The 17,743-nt window shown below is 42.0% G+C and overlaps 2 protein-coding genes and 1 long non-coding RNA gene across 8 annotated transcripts in view; 2 read left to right on the forward strand and 1 right to left on the reverse strand.

The window, feature by feature from the left end:
• LOC112231912 overlaps positions 1-2,548 on the forward strand; it is a 43,242-nt gene extending 40,694 nt beyond the window's left edge. For all 4 annotated transcript variants that reach the window (XM_042311868.1, XM_042311869.1, XM_042311867.1 and 1 more), the window contains exon 6: positions 1,133-2,548. In XM_042311868.1, the coding sequence (XP_042167802.1) occupies positions 1,133-2,181 (1,049 nt within the window). In that variant the 3' untranslated portion in view covers positions 2,182-2,548. The remainder of the gene's footprint in view (positions 1-1,132) is intronic.
• The window catches only part of LOC112231940 (zinc finger protein 583), a 969,163-nt gene that overhangs the window by 783,277 nt on the left and 168,143 nt on the right, over positions 1-17,743 (forward strand). For 2 of the 3 annotated variants that reach the window (XM_042311879.1, XM_042311880.1), the window contains exons 3-4: positions 11,367-11,549; positions 16,045-16,209. The exons of the other annotated variant lie outside the window; for it this stretch is intronic. In XM_042311879.1, the coding sequence (XP_042167813.1) occupies positions 11,367-11,549; positions 16,045-16,209 (348 nt within the window). The remainder of the gene's footprint in view (positions 1-11,366; positions 11,550-16,044; positions 16,210-17,743) is intronic. 3 annotated transcript variants of the gene reach the window in all.
• Positions 2,532-7,570, reverse strand: LOC112231923. The gene is made up of 3 exons (XR_006080761.1): positions 7,119-7,570; positions 3,834-3,922; positions 2,532-3,445 (listed from the first exon to the last, which is right to left on the reverse strand). It is a non-coding gene; the product is annotated as an uncharacterized LOC112231923 (long non-coding RNA).

Raw genomic sequence — 17,743 nt, forward strand, 5'->3', positions numbered from 1 at the left:
GGCAGCATCATGTTGTGAGGGTGCTTTGCTGCAGGAGGGACTGGTGCACTTCACAAAATAGATGGCAACATGAGGTAGGAAAATTATGTGGATATATTGAAGCAACATCTCAGGACATCAGCCTGGAAGTTAAAGCTTGGTCGCAAATGGGTCTTCCAAATGGACAATGACCCCAAGCATACTTCCAAAGTTGTGGCAAAATGGCTTAAGGACAACAGGCAAGGTATTGGAGTGGCCATCACAAAGCCCTGACCTCAATCCTATAGAAGATTTGTGGGCAGAACTGAGAAAGTGTGTGTGAGCAAGGAGGCCTACAAACCTGAGTCAGTTACACCAGCTCTGTCAGGAGGAATGGGCCAAAATTCACCAACTTATTGTGGGAAGCTTGTGGAAGGCTACCTGAAACGTTTGACCCAAGTTTAAATTGTTTTAGGCAATGCTTCCAAATACTAATTGGGTGGATGTAAACTTCTGACGCACTGGGAATGTGATGAAAGGAATACAAGCTGAAATAAATCTCTACTATTATTCTGACATTTCACATTCTTAAAATAAAGTGGTGATCCTACCTGACCATAGACAGGGAATTTTTACTAGAATTAAATGTTGAGTTGTGAACAACTGGGTTTAATTGTATTTGGCTAAGGTGTATGTAAACTTCCGACTTCAACTGTACAGTGTAGCCCTGACCTCAACCCCATCGAACACCTTTGGGATGAATTGGAACGCCGACTGCAAACCAGGCCTAATCGCCCAACATTGGCCGATTTTTAAAAATAAATAAGGTGTGGGGGCTGCCTTAAATCGACATCCACGTCCTCGGCGCCCGGAGAAAAGTGGGTTAACTGCCTTGCTCAGGGGCAGAACGACAGATTTTTACCTCGTCACCTTTTGGTTACTGGCCCAACGCTCTAACCACTAGGCTACCTGCATAGATATACTTCAATGGGAATAGTGATGCACCTTGCTATTATTTATTCTTCCTTCTTAAAATTAAATTAATACAACTTAAGTGTACTTTTTTTTTTAAACACAATGTATGAACTTGACCAGGTAATTGACAAAAAAAACGAAATATATAGCATTTTCTCTGCCATGGTTGTAAAGTCTATTTTCTAACCTTTTCATGTAGGTGGTTGGCTGGAGGCTAACAGAGGAGACTGGGCGGCCAGCTTGGATTCCCAGACCCAGATGGGTGCAGCCAAGGGCCCAGGGGACAACATCACTGAGCAGGCCAGGACCAGAATCGACATAGTGGAGGTCAGTGGCTGGGACAGCGTCCTCAACTCTGGGCTGTGGAACAACACTGTTAACCTCAACCAGAAACCGACAGTGGAACACAAAACAACATCCAAACTTAGTCTCCAAGACAACAGACTGGCTGAGACTAGTGTAAGGCGTAGATTTGGTCCGCGGGGACGAGGTGATGTAAGTATGCAGCGAGAGCGAACAGATACAGACTTCGCTAGCAATGCTCCGTCCTGCTCCTATAGTTGTGATTCAGAGAGACTGATGGCAACTCAGGTTAACCCCCCAACAGGTGCTGCCTTCAGCCTGCCTTCTATAGGATCTATCAACTGGAACATGGACCCTGTGACAACACAGACACTCCCTGGCCTTCATCCTCCTCAAACTCTCCTAATGTTAAACCAGAACTCAGACAATGCCAGTGCCTCAACACTAAATGGCTATACAAGCTCATTGACAAATGAAAATAGTAGAGATGGAATCAGTAAAGGTGATATCGCTATAGAGAAGCGCTTCCCGTGTTCGTTCTGTGGGAAAGTCTTCAGTTTCTCCAAACAGGTAGAGATCCACCAGAGGGTGCACACGGGGGAGAAACAATTTGGCTGCCACCTGTGCCGAGCCAGTTTCTCTCACTCGTTCAGCCTGAAGAGACACCAGAGAGTCCACACAGGGGAGAAACCGTTTAGCTGTACCCAGTGTCACATGCGCTTCGCCCAGGCTGGTGACCTGAAGAGGCACCAGAGGGTCCACACAGGAGAGAAACCCTACAGCTGCCTCCAGTGTGAGAAGAGGTTCACCCGCCAGGACCAGCTGAAGATGCACCTGAAGGTCCACATGGGAGAAAGGCCGTTCGCCTGTACACAATGCGGGAAGAGGTTCTCAGAGAGGAGCTACCTCAGGATACACCAGCAGAAAAACCATCCCACTCTATAACATGGAAAGTAACCATTCCTCTTGATAGCTTCTGATGTTTAGATCAAATCCTGAATTAAAGACAAAGATACATTTTCATTGTCAGCAGAAAAGACCCACCGATGCATTTGGAATAACAATAGTAGCATATTTCAGTGTTGAATATTCCTGGGTAAAATATTGCATTCAGACATTGTATAAGCCTAAAAAGTCTGTTACATAGTGTTTGTACTGTGTAGGCTATATGATGTTCACATTCATTTTATTATTTACCCTCAAAAACTTATGAGAAAATGAATGCAGTTCATCAAGTTCATGCTGATTTCTTTTTGTGTGGTGTATTTAAATCTGTTTAATAAACACAATGGGACTTTTCATTAAGACTTTATATGAGACTCCCTTTAATATGTGTCCCATCTGATCTCACCTTATTCTGCATACACATCAGCGCTTTACCATACTTACTGAAATATCTACACACACATCAAAATAGTTCAGTCGCGTTTGTCTGAGGAATTTTCACTTATCATAGCTGACTCATATGTCCACCATAATGTCATTCTGTAACTACAGTATAGGACTAGATAAATAGGACTAACATAGTGGGGGTGGGTAAACACGCCATGTTGAAAGTGTGTTTATCTGAGTGAGTGTATGTCTGTGTAATCTGTATCACCGCTCTCTTCCAGGAGGAGGGGTGTGTGGAGGGTCAGGGGAACCCTGAGGGGACCATGGTCATGGGGGACAACCAGACTACACCTCTTCCTGAACCCACAGAGAAACCAGCTGAGCAGGAGCTACCTCAGGATATACCAGCAGAAAATGCACACAGCCCATTGATATTTCATATAGCACTTCTCATACAGAACCTACCACTTTTAAAAAACAAACTAAAACAAATTCAGGGAGCTGGCAGTTCATGGAAGAGGGTCACAGCTAGATGACAATGCAGTTCAGTAAAGGAGTAGCTTGACTGGAATCGGCGTTGATGGTACAGGGAGACATCAGTCAGACAGGCCCGGAGCTTTATCAGGCACATCTGTCTCTGCAGTACACACCACCTCCTCCTCTGTAGGTAGGCTGGAACATCCACCACCTGGGTGATGCATCGGCAGCAATAAGTGCTTGAGAGACCACCACACCTGGGCAGTAATCGGCAACAGTCTCCTATGAGGCGAGCCTCTGTCATCCCCTCACACTACAGTCCACATCCTTCCATGTAGTGCTAGTTTGTAGTTAATTCTGTTGGTTTTGGATGTAGTAGGGAACTGCATGATGAGGTGAACTGAGGAAATAATTAGTATACTGATGGTTGGTGGGATGGTGTCTGATAACCCTTTCCTGTTTGATTTGATTAGGATCCCCATTAGCCGATGCCATTGGCGACAGTTAGCATTACTGGGGTCTGACACATAATGAAAAATGTAGTGTGCATGATTGTTTGCATTATCAGTTGTACATACAGTACCAGGAGTGGCTTCCATCTGGCCACTAACATAAAGGCCTGATTGGTGGATGTCAGTACATATAGTGCCTTCGGAAAGCATTCAGACCCCTTGACCTTTTCCACATTTTGTTACATTACAACCTTATTCTAAAATGGATTCAATAAACAATTTCCCAGCTAAATACTTTAAAAATTTTTGCACATTTATTAAAAAGAAAAAACATACCTTATGTAAATAAGTATTTAGACCTTTTGTTTTGAAATTTGAGCTCAGGTGCATCCTGTTTCCATTGGTACAACTTGATTGGAGTTCACCTGTGGTAAATTCAATTGATTGGACATGCTTTGGAAAGGCACACACCTGTCTATATAAAAGTTCCCACAGTTGACAGTGCATGTCAGATCAAAAACCAAGCCATGAGGTCGAAGGAATTGTCCGTACAGCGCCGAGACAGGATTGTGTCAAGGCACAGATCTGGGGAATGGTACCAAAGAAATTCTGCAATATTGAAGGTCCCCAAGAACACAGTGGCCTCCATCCTCCATCATGGAAAAAGTTAACGGGTCTGAATACACTGTACACACAAAAAGTAGGTCACATGGGGGAGAGGTGTGAGGTGTTGCTTTATTTTTTTTAAACCAGGTTTGTTGTTCACTGGCACTATATGAGATGGTGTTCCATGCAATCTTGGCTCTGTACAACACTGTACGTTTCCTTGAATATGTTCTGAACCTGGGGACTGTGAAAAGACCCCTGGTGGCATTTGTGTAAGTTGACTATGCAAGCAATTATGAATGTGTTGGAAATTCCTGTTTTTTATAAAAACAAGAAGCGATGCAGTCAGTCTTTCCTCAACTCTTAGACCAGAGAGACTGGCTTATTGATATTAGCCTCTGATTACAAAGAGCAAAACATGCTGCTCTGTTCTGGGCCAGCTGCAGCTTAACTATGTCCTTCTTTGCAGCACTTGACCATATGATTGGACAATAATCAAGATAAGAGATAATATTCTAGACCCTGCATGACTTGCTTTGTGGTGTGCGGTGTCAAAAAAAGCTAAGCATCTCTTTATCATGGGCAGACCTCTCCCCATCTTTACAACCATGATGCTGGTGTTTTATAAATGAGGAAACAATAGTGCCTCAATTCAAGTAGTGCAGCAGTGCGTAATCTAATGTTGAACCTTTTCAAAAGTATTCTATCAAAGTGAGGGTACCAGATTCACAGAAAAGGTCAAGTGTTACCACAGTAAGAAAAGTTATTCTAATTGTCACATGCATCTGTGGTGCAATCAAAGTACTGTACTTCAACGTATTTGTGTGTATGACCTTTTTGTTGAGGTTAAATACAAAATTGACTGTGCTGAATGTCATGGTTATTTTTATCATTGGAGGGACTGATTTAGGGATGGGCACTGTTATTCAAATATCCATGGACATTAGTATTGAATTACTTGGGAGAGTATTCATTTGAGAGGAACATATAGGCCTATTTTAACAACTAAGGCTTATGTCTCAAATTAAATACAATTATCTGTGTGACATTTCTACATAGCCTACAAGCATAGACCATTACAGTTTTTATTGAGTGCACCTCATAAAGAGGCACAGGTAAGCTTTTTCTTATTGTCGTCAATCAAAGTGGTGCTACATTCAGAGGCTCCATGCGTAGCAAGTGAAATGGGAGATTTCTAATCATTGCAAAATGCAATTGCGGAATTTAATTGTCTAAATGAGAAGGAGTAGTCTACAACGATCAACCATCAGGTAGGCTGTTTCATATTAATGGCCTTTCTACTTTTGCTAGCTAGCTAGCTGGCTACTGTAGCTAACTAGCTTCTTTAATGCAATTAAGACAGGCACTACCAGATGGTATGATAGATATGTAAGGCAGCAGCAAGTTTGTCTAACTAGCGCAAGTCGGTTTGGCTACTTTCTCGCACTCCCTCTGTGCCACATATTTACTGTCACACACACCGGCCCCTGCTCCTCTCTCGCCCCTCTACACCCTTCTAACGAAACAAGCAGAGCACAGCGCACCCGTGAGCATGTCTCCATTGAAGTAAAAAAATAATAATGTTTTTTTTAAAACACATGTAGTTCGACTGTCCGGATATCATTCGAATAGTTAAATCATTACAAGTGCTCAGCATACGTGGGAACTCCTTCAAGACTGTTGGAAAAGCATTCCAGGTGAAGCTGGTTGAAAGAATGCCAAGCGTGTGCAAAGCTGTCAAGGCAAAGGGTGGCTATTTTGATTTGTTTCACACTTTTTGGTCACTACATGATTCCATATGTGTTATTTCATAGTTGATGTCTTCACTATTATTCTACAATGTAGAACATTTTTACAATAAATTAAGAAAAACACTGGAATGAGTAGGTATGTCCAAGCTTTTTACTGGTACTGTACTTGTGTAAATACCTGTTTAGAGAGACAGTAAATCTATGCTAGAATAAGGACAGTTTAATATTTATCTTACAGGCTCTAGTTTAGTCACACCTGGACTACTATTCAGTCGTGTGGTCAGGTGCCACAAAGAGAGACTTAGGAAAATTGCAATTGGCTCAGAACAGAGCAGCACGGATGGCCATTGGATGTACACAGAGAGCAAACATTAATACTATGCATGTCAATCTATCCTGGCTCAAAGTGGAGGAGATATTGACTTCATCCCTACTTGTATTTGTGAGAGGTATTGATTGACATGTGGAAAGTACCAAGCTCTCTGTTAAACAACAAGCACACAGCTCAGACACCCATGCATACCCCACAAGACATGCCAGAGGTCTCTTCACAGTCCAGAACAGACTATGGGAGGCGCACATTACTACACAGAGCCATGACTACATGGAACTCTATTCCACATCAGGTAACTGATACAAGCAGTAGAAACAGATAATAAAATAAATCCACCTTATGGAACAATGGGGACTGTGAACCAACACAAATATAGGCACAAACATATGCATACACACACATGATAACATATGCACTGCACTGTACACGTGGATTTCGTGTTGTAGTAGTGGAGTAGGGGCCTGAGGGCACACACTTAGTGTGTTGTGAAATCTGTTATGAATGTATTGTAATGTTTTTAAAATTGTATAACTGCCCTAATTTTGCCAGACCCCAGGAAGAGTGGCTGCTGCCAATGGGGATTCATAATAAATCAAATACTGAGGTGATGTAAATGGAATTAAGTCATTATTTTCTACTCTATTATTTCTAAAGAAGTCTGCTCTCAGCATGAAAGATACAGATCATAGGAGATTTGATGTGATAAGCAGTACAGTATTTAAAAGAATAGAGCGCATACTTTTTCATTGAACCACACCCTTTGGACTATGACGCCAACCAATAAGATCATTTCTCTTCAGTGTAAACGGAAGTGAACAGTGACTAAGAACAGTTTCTACGTTAGCGTTTTTATTGTTGTTATGTAGACAATTATTATTACCCTGGAACTCAAAATATGACTAATTTACCTGCACAGCATCACATACTTACCCTAGGTAGTGTTTAATTCGCGTTGGAGACAGAATTTGGTTGATAGACGTTATCTGGTTAACATTAGCTAACAATGGCGAACTGCAACGTTATGGTTTTTCACACTCAAATAGCCTCCATCATGGAGGTGCTAGCGAATGCAGCCGTTGCAGAAATCTGTAAACTCGTAGACGACGACTATGCAGTGTTTCGTTTGGAAGTAACTCAAAGCCAGAAAGAAACCAGGACATTGCGGAGGAAACTACAGCAACTGGAACTGAAGGTGGCACGGGAGCGCGCAGAGAGGACAACGCGAGAGCGCGTCCCCGCCAGCCCGAATAGTGTCAAGTTCCTCGACCGATACAGAGGAATGGCAAAAGGTACATTTAGCAAATGGCCAAGGCTGCGGAGCCTGTCGCCCCGTTCCAATGTGCGCATGTGTTGAGATGTGTTACCCAGAATTGGGTCTTGGTCAGTTTTTGAATAGTAGTATTCAATACTTCCTCTGAATAATTAAGTACGTAGCTAGCTATCGTGCAGTTTTGGATTTTATCAGGAAGGTCAAGTAAAAGAAAATTATTTTAGCAACTTCTAACCAGATTCTTGATTTACTGAATTTCCTATCGTCATACTCAATAAAATAATGTGATGCATGGAACATAATCAATAAATAGTATATCAAGAAGTAATGAGTAGTATTACCTTACATCCAAGCCCAGATTACCGAACTATCACCCCTGCGCCACAAAGGCATTCAATTCGTTGTCAGTGTCCATTGTTATATCAATGGTGTGATGAGCTAATGCCTCCAATTTTGGAGGTCATTACAGCCAAAACTGTTCTTTTCATCCCCGGTATGTAAACAAAGCTGATTTCCGTGACAGTTACGCTGCTAAAACGAGTTTCTACGATTCAAAATAGCAACAACATAAACACGTGGAAACTCCACATTAACTTAGCTTTCAGATCGCCAAATGAGCTCTTATGCAGATATTGTCAATTCATTCATGTGCAATTCAGTTCAATACACTGGCTCATCTGGCTGGCATGTTTTTATTTTGAGCTTCCCTCCCCTTGTCTTGTCTTACACTAAAGTATGCTTTCATTAGTCATATTATTATTGTTATTTTCCTGTCTCCCTTCCTCCACCACATGGCATAGGCATAGCTCAGTACTACAGTAGTGCCATAGTGGTTGTACATAATACAAGACATAACAAACAGTTAAATAATGTTGAAATCACAAATACCTAAAAGGGATTCACAACAATGAATTAACCTAATTGATTAATTAAATGAACAGCCTGTGAAAACCAACCTGGCAAAAATTATAGAAAAATGTAAAAGGTTTCTATTTTTGTGGAACAGATGTGTCGTGAACTTGTTTATTTTATTTAATAGTCCCACATGGCAGTTATAGACTGAAGTATATGGGTATGGGCTAACATCGAAACATAAACAATAAAACACCATTTAGTTGAGAAAACAAAAGTTTGAATGAGACTCCTCTGAGTTGGCAGAAATAGGTTATGGGTGATTTTTCTTTTGCTATATCTCTTCTGGCATGTGGGATAGAGAGGAGGTGGGTGCTATGGGTGGTTCTGCCCGTTACTTGCCCTCAATAGGCAGCCAGTGTCAGAAGGGGGACTTGAAGAAGGAGATTGCAAAGTCCAGGCACAGCTGCTCTCTTCGCTCTTGGGAGTGCTAGTGTATGTAGCGCATCTGTGTGTCTCACTGTGCCCAGGATGATATGGCAAGCACAAGTTCTTTGCAGATTAGATTAACCAACATGACACTAACAGTAGGTGTAAATAATGTAATGAAAAGTGAGATCTTGGAGGGTGGTTCACACTACTGTTTGTGGTCACGTCATATCACAGAGTCTGCGTTTAAGTATATGCATTATGTACATAAACACATACATTCACTCACTCATTTATCAGGAGATGACTGCATTACTCTTGATATTGCATGTTACAAAATGTAATCTGGACTTAAATTGAATCAACATAAGTAAATGTGTAGAAAAAATAGGGAAGGGAAGTGCTGCTGGGATACTGTAGTATATAGATATGGAGACAAGTCAGCCTTGTTTTGCTCCTCTTAAAAGCTAAATACTTTCTGAGAAGTAACCATTATTTACTATTTTACATCTGGGGTTGCTGTACATAACTTTAACCCATTCTATAAGAGATTCACCAAAATTAAAGTAATCCAGGCATTTATATACAAATTCTAGTCGTACTTTGTCAAACGCCTTTTCAAAATCTGCTATGAAGACCAGGCCTGATATCTTTGATGTTTCATAATGTTCAATTGTTTCAAGTAATTGTCGTATATTATCTCCAATATATTGTCCATGTAAAAAACCTGTCTGATCATGATGAACAATATCTGGTAAAAAAAAAAAAATCTATGTGCTCTGCATTTCATCTAATTTGCAGGTGCATGGCAACAATTGAACAAGATGAAGGAAAAAGAAAACCGCACACTGCTCTTGACAGTATCACTCATATTTAATAAGCTTACGTATCGGCCTCACGGCCTTCGTCAGAGCTTTTGTGATTTTTTAAAATTTGCACCCTTATGTAGACCTGGCCACACCCACATCCGTTCCACACATCGAAGGGGGTTGGAGGCAAAGGAAAAACAAATTAGTGCTACCAAATATAACTATGCTTTTCATAAATATTACAAACGTGTATAAAAGACGTATTGAACACGTCTGTAAAACCACAATGAAGACATAGCAAGTTTTCATTAGTCATTGGGTACATCGTACGAAAAACAGAGTAATCTTAAATAGGCACATAATTCATGTTCAAATTCACAACAAATTCACAACATAACATACATAGGCATTAAAGGTAGAAATGTCATGCTTTAGGTCACTACCTTTAGATTTTGTGGCATAGAGAAAGTTAAGATATCAGACAGGGGAGGAGATATTAATAATACTCTTGAGTAATAGAGAATGTTTTTGAATTTTCACCCTCCAGACATTATTTCCTAAAGGACTTAATGATGAAAAGCCTATGTATGTTATGTTGTGAATTTGAACATGAATTATGTGCCTATTTAAGATTACTCTGTTTTTCGTACAATGTACCCAATGACTAATGAAAACTTGGTATGTCCTCATTGTGGTTTTACAGACGTGTTCAATACGTCTTATTTATACACTTCTGTAATATTTATGAAATGCATCTTTGATGTTATGGGGCTATTTTGCTTCCACTGGTCCTGGGGCCCTTGTTAATATCAACGGCATCATGACCCAGTACCAGGATTTCAGCCAAAAACCCTGTTGCCTCTGCCAGGAGGCTGAAACTTGGCGGCAAGTGGATCATCCAGCACACATCAAAATCCACAAATAAATGTTTAATTGGTCACAAAATCTAAATGTTGCAATGGCCATCTCAGTCTCTGGATTTGAAACCCATTGAAAACCTATGGTTTGAATTGAAGAGGGCAGTCCATAAGCGCAAATGAAGGATATCAAGGATCTGGAAGGATTCTGTATGTAGGAATGGTGTAAGATTCCTCCCAATGTGATCTCCAACTCATAAAACATTTTTGAAAAAGTGTCTGTGCCATTGTCCTCGCAAGGTAAAGAATTGAAAGGCATTGAAAACAGGGATGTTAAACAAAATATCGTTCTCTGAGCAATTGTATTAGTATAAAATATAAATTCCTTTTTTTTGTTGCATACAATGTAGCTCAGTATTTGACTGATTTATTTTATACAGTCATTTTTGGTCATCTTTATCAAGGGTGCCAGTAATTTCAGAGCCAACTGTAGGTGCCCCAGGTCCCCCGGATGTGGTAGTCCAGCCCTGCTTACATCCTTACCAATTGTAGACGGTGTCAATAGTGTACAATATAGAGTTGAACATTGACAGTAGTACTTACCTTAACCACCCTCTTTCCCCCAATCACTCTCTTAGGTGAAGGACATCTCACTGAAGGCCACAGGAGCTTTGTGAAGCCAGCGGAAGACAACGCGTGGAGAGATGACCAACCAATCACTGTTGATGAGGGGAGTGGAACCTCAACCCAGCATGTTATCGTGATAGAGGTTAGTGTGATAGTGTAACATAGAAACAATTACAGTACATTAAATGTGGCCCATTTATTTCAGAAAGGCTCCCCTCAGCTATTCACTTGCTTACATGTACATTCTTATTTATCTTCCATAGGGGAGCTTGTGAGACTTTGTTATCCAATTCAACTCATATACCGATAATAACCTCCTCTCTTCTTGTGTCAGTCAGCAGATGCAGAGGCTGCAGGTCCTGGGGTCAAGCAGAAGGGGTCTGAAAGAGAGGAGGACCCACGACACAGCAGAGATATCGAGACTGGAGCAGTGGCGGGAGTGACGCCCCCTGTAGCCACGGGGGACCTCGCCACCGCCACAGTGCCCCAGGCCAGGACCCGACGCAGCATCACGGAGGTCAGTGGAACGCCGAACGCCGTCCTCAAAGCAGAGACTTTAACTGTAACACTCGGGCTCTTACACACAGGATCTGACCACAGATCAGACCCAGAGAGACTGGGGCTGGAGCGACTGCGCTGTCCTCCTGCTCCTGGCTCAGAGTATTTACTTTACGGTAACCCTAGCCCTAGGATGGTTCATTCCCATCGGGACTCAGGTGACGCGTTAGAGACTGGCAATGATCCGTTTTGTTCTTACTCTACAGAGATGGACCCTGGCAACATGCCCTTGGGTTTAGAGACGCAGACTGATCTGTCTAGAGGGGACCGGAACCGGTACAGTAGTCGTGTGTACTCTGAAGGGTGCCTAGATAAGAAAGTGGATGGTCTTATCGTTAATGAGGTGACTGTGAAAGTGGAGGGCAAAGCTCCTCTGACATGGAATATAGACGAGACTCACTTAGGAGAAGGACACTCACAGGGCAGAGATTTCTTAGATTACAGGGACAGCTTAAAGAAAAATCAAAATGCCGCCACTCACTCCCCTTTACACACGCTCAAGGATCGGGGCCCATTGTCCACATCGATTGGGCCTTCCAATTCACACAGCTGTGTCCCTTTCAATCAGTTATTGAACTCAAAGGACCAAAGGGCCAACGCTCAAGGAGGGGAAGCAACATCAGGTGACAGTAAAGAAAAATGGTTCCCCTGCATGTTCTGTAACAAAGGCTTCAACTGCCCCCGGAAGGTGGAGGTCCACCAGATGGTCCACACAGGTGTGAAACCCTTCAGTTGTACCCAGTGTCACATGCACTTTGCCCAGGCTAGCAGCCTGAAGAGGCACCAAAGGGTACATACAGGGGTGAAACCATTCAGCTGTACCCAGTGTCACATGCGCTTCGCTCAGACTGGTGACCTGAAGCGGCACCAGAGGGTCCACACAGGAGAGAAACCCTACAGCTGTCCCCAGTGTGAGAAGAGATTCTCCCACCAGCACCATCTGAAGATTCACCTGAAGGTCCACACGGGAGAGAGGCCATTCAGAGAGTAACTAAGGATACTCCAGCAGAAAAAACATTCCACTATATGATAGACACTAACCATTCCACTCAATAGCTTCTGACTTTTACGTCAAACCCTGCATTAAAGACAAAGATACATTTTCAATGTTGTCAGCAGAAAGGATCCACAGATGCATTTCAAATAACAAGAGTAACAGATTTCAATGTAGAATATTCCTGGGTAAAATATTGCATCCAGACATTTTGTGAGATAAAAGGCATATATAAGCCTAAAAAGTCAGTTATATATTGTGTTTGTACTGTATAGGCCAGGGATTCTCACCTGGGGGGTCGGTAGGATTTTAAGGGGTTGTGGGAACTTTGCAAGAATATAAAACATGTAATAAAAAAATATTTTGAAAGGTAACCGCCACACTGAAACTTTTATTTTGAAAGAATATGGCCTCACCGCTTATTGTTGCTGACTTTACATGTACAGTGCGTCAGCAGCGTTGAAATGGCTTGTTACGTTTGGACTTGGAGGGTTTTCGCACTGCACACACTCACTGACCCCACCCCGCACACACACAGATCCAATGAAATGACAGATTTCTCGACACATAAACACACGTGCAGTTCCCTCTTCATCTACTGCTGCTTCCAATGTCAACAACAAGGCAGACATCCCAGGCCCTGTCAAGAAGAGAAAACACGACCCAGACATCATTCGATATGGTTTTACATACACTACCGTTCCAAAATTACAAACACTACCGTTCACATTTTTTGTCCATTAAAATAACATCAAATTGATCAGAAATACAGTGTAGACATTGTTAATGTTGTAAATGACTATTGTAGCTGGAAAGGGCAGATTTTATTAATGGAATATCTACATAGGCGTACAGAGGCCCATTATCAGCAACCATCACTCCTGTGTTCCAATGGCATGTTGTGTTAGCTAATCCAAGTTTATCATTTTAAAAGGCTAATTGATCATTATAAAACCATTTTGCAATTATGTTAGCACAGCTGAAAACGTTTGTGCTGATTAAAGAAGCAATAAAACTGGCCTTCTTTAGACTAGTTGAGTATCTGGAGCATCAGCATTTGTGGGTTCGATTACAGGCTCAAAATGGCTAGAAACAAATCAATTTCTTCTGAAATTCGTCAATCTATTCTTGTTCTGAGAAATGAAGTCTATTCCATGCGAGAATTTGCCAAGAAACTGAAGATCCTGTGCAACGCTGTGTACTACCCCCTTCACAGAACAGCGCAAACTGGCCCTAACCAGAATAGAAAGAGGATGCCCCGGTGCACAACTGAACAAGCGGACAAGTAGTTTGAGAAACAGACGCCTCACAAGTCCTCAACTGGCAGCTTCATTAAATAGCACCTGCAAAACACCAGTCTCAACGTCAACAGTGAAGAGGGACTCCGGGATGTTGGCCTTCTAGGCAGAGTTGCAAAGAAAAATCCAAATCTCAGACTGGCCAATAAAAAGAAAAGATGGGCAAAAGAACAAAGACACTGGACAGAGGACCTCTGACTAGAAGGCCAGCATCCCGGAGTCCCTCTTCACTGTTGACGTTGAGACTGGTGTTTTGCAGGTACTATTTAATTTAAAAAAACGTTAAACAGCATCTTGTCAAGCTGCAGGTAAAGTTTTGCGACTACTTCCCGGAGGAGAACAGGAGACAAGACGACTGGATACGGGACCCCTTTCACGGGAAGCGTCACGTTGCCAAGCAACGAAGAGGCTCAGCTGGTGGAGCTGTCATTTGATCACGGACTGAGCATGCGCATCCCGGAAATGACACTGCCACAGTTCTGGTGCAGCTTAGTGGGAGAGTATCCTGCTTTCACCTGTCATGCAATCAGAATCATGCTACCTTTCAGCAGTACCTATCTGTGTGAAAGTGGCTTCTCTGCTATGGCCGTGCTGAAAACTAAAAGCAGAATCAAACTGGAATTTTTTTGTACATTTTTTAAAAATGTTATATTTAACATTTATTTAACTAGGCTAGTCAGTTAAGAACAAATTCTTATTTACAATGACGGCCTACCTCGGCCAAACCAGGACTCCGCTGGGCCAATTGTGCGCCGCCCTATGGGACTCTCAATCACGTCCGGGTGTGATACAGCCTGGACAGCCAGCATGACCTCCGAGTTGCCATGTCAACCATCACCCCAGACATCAATAAACTTATCAAACTGAAGGAACACCCCAGCTTTCCCACTGATAGGCCACACACACACACACACACACACACACACACACACACACACACACACACACACACACACACACACACACACACACACACACACACACACACGCAATAAATAAACAGGTTAATGAGTTATTGTTCACTAGGTTAATTTTATTGTTAATTCATTCTGACATTCATATTACATGTTATTGAACTGGTTAAAAACTTATACCTTTAAAAAAAAAACTATTCACATGGTAATTGATGATTATTAACTCCTAATCATTGTTTTTTTCTATTTTAAAAACTGGTATGTGTTACTGTTCATTAACATTATTGGACTGGTTTTAATGTCATGTTCTGAGTCTGATAATGTATTACACCCCACTCCTGAACTGATCGCCTAATTAAAATGGCTTATTCACTTAAATTTATAATAAATGTTTTCTCAGTTAATATGGGTGTGTAATGTTTTTCTTTAATACCATAATAGTAGCCCATTGAGACAGACTCTATTTTGCAAGTGAAGCCTGCCCAAGAAGGCAGCTGCAATACAACATTACAAAATGTAATCATCAACAGTCCATAATATTGGGTCACGACTCAATTGTCACTTTCAAATTTGGGTCCCAGGCAATACCAGTTGAGAACCACTGGTGTAGGCTCTATGATGTTCACAAATGCCTATTTCATTATTTTCATTCCACTACTGAATTTTTTTCCCAAGACACTTTTAATGAGAAAATGTATGCAGTTTATCAAGTTTATGCAGATTTTTAGTATAGTTTTCATGTGGTTTATTTAAAACTTGTTCATGTTTAATAAACACAAAATTTGACTTCATTTTAAGACTTTCATTGCGACTCTCTTTAATATACCTCACATCTGATCTCACCCTGTTCTGCATACACCCAGCAGCACTTTATAACCAATATACACTTAAACATAAATAAATATACCTTTTACATACCCTTCACACTAACAAACGACTACTGTACACAAAATATTTGTTCACAAAAGTAGTGCACTGGGCCTTTAATAGTCCTGTATTAGTGGAATGATATATCAGTCTACAGTGCCAGCGCTGGAAAAAATATGTGATATTTGTCCAGCACCCCACCCTACCGGCGAAAACAATTGCAGCACCCTCCCCCTCCCCCAGGTTTGTCTGATGATGACTTTGTACTTATTTTTACCCACAACATCATATTTATGTCCACCATAATGGGTTTAACAACAATGAAGTAATCCTGTAACTACAGTGTAGGACTCAGTAATCTGTATCACCTGTCTCTTCCAGGAGGAGGCGGCTCCAGAGGTGCTGCTGGTGAAGGAGGAGGGGTGTGAGGAGGGTCTGAGGAACCCTGTGGGGACCATGGTCATGGAGGACAACCAGACTACACCTCCTCCTGAACCCACAGAGGAACCACCTGAGCAGAAAAGGACCACACACAGTCTCCCTGAGGTGAGCCCACTGAACTACTGTCTGAATGGTATTAGGTCAGGTCCCGTATCACAAAGCCTCAGAGTTGGAGTGCTGATCTAGGATCAGTTTAGCCTTTTAGATCATAATTAATAAGATTATATACTACTCAGTACTCCTATTCTGAGATTCTTTGTGGATCTGGTCCCAGGTCTTGATTAATTTAGTCTTAAAGGGCGACTGCACTTCCTGATTTGGACTTGTTTTTCATCAATGCACATTAAGAAATGCTGGCGGCCATGACTGAAGGCAACGAGAGTTGTCTTGGCGGTGTGTTTTGATCAGTGGAGGCTCCTCAGAGAGGGAAGGGGAGGACATTCCTCAGTGAATTTCATAAAAATACAAATAGTGAAACAATAAAAAGTTCTACTTTTTAGATAACTATGCTAAATATATTCACATATCACCAAATAATTGTTTAAGTCACACTGTTTTGCAATGAAGGTCTGCAGTAGCCTCAACAGCACTCTCTTGGGTAGCACCGAGGGTGTAGCCGGAGGACAGCTAGTTTCCATCCTCCTCTGAATAGGTTATTATTTATTTTTTACCCCTTTTTCTCCCCAATTCATGGTATCCAATTGGTAGTTACAGTCTTGTCTCATCGCTGCAATTTCCGTACACACTCGGGAGAGGCGAAGGTTGAGAGCCATGCGTCCTCTGAAACACGACCCAACCATGCCGCACTGCTTCTTGACACAAGGCCCGCTTAACCCGGAAGCCACACCAATGTGGCGGAGGAAACACCGTACACCTGACGACCATGTCAGCGTGCATGTGTCCATCCCGCCACAGAAGTCGCTAGAGCATGATGGGACAAGGACATCCCTGCCGGCCAAACCCTCCCCTAACCCGGACGACGCTGGGCCAATTGTGCACCGCCGCCCCATGGATCTCCCTGTCGCGGCTGGCTGCGACAGAGCCTGGACTCGAACCAGGATCTCTAGAAGCACAGTTACCACTGGGCTACTCGGGAGGCCCCTCTGAACAGTTTTGAACTAATTAATTTATTCAAAAATGAGAGAAGTAAGAGCGAGAGACCTAGTTATATTTTGTTGTATTTTTTTCAATTATCTAACTAGCGAATTCAGCTAGCTAGCTAGTTTAGCCTACTCAAACACCCGGCTCAAACAGAGAGGGATACTATGCTAGCTAGCTAGCTATGTCTATCCAACACTGGAACTCTTCCAAGTCAAGATAAGCTTTTGGTTTTATTAATTTATTGCCACCAGGGCCCGCCGGTGTAACTGCTAAACTGCTTGCTGTACACTGTAAGTTTGTAGCTGGTTTATTAACACATACGTTCTAGTAGCTAGCCATGTTGACTATGACGTTAGGTGACCACTATGTAGGCTGTGTGTAGCGTTTAGCAGTTATGGAATGAAGGTTTGATTTGGAAAGTTTTTTTTCGCTTTGTCACATACAGCTGTTATGTTGTGCAATGAAGTCCATAAGCAAAGGGAAAAGGTGATAGGACGAGAGCTCATAGATGCGTGTAGGAATTATACAACAAGCAAAT

The sequence above is a fragment of the Oncorhynchus tshawytscha genome, linkage group LG34 (genome assembly GCF_018296145.1).
Source record: "Oncorhynchus tshawytscha isolate Ot180627B linkage group LG34, Otsh_v2.0, whole genome shotgun sequence".
In the NCBI taxonomy this organism is placed as follows: domain Eukaryota; kingdom Metazoa; phylum Chordata; class Actinopteri; order Salmoniformes; family Salmonidae; genus Oncorhynchus; species Oncorhynchus tshawytscha.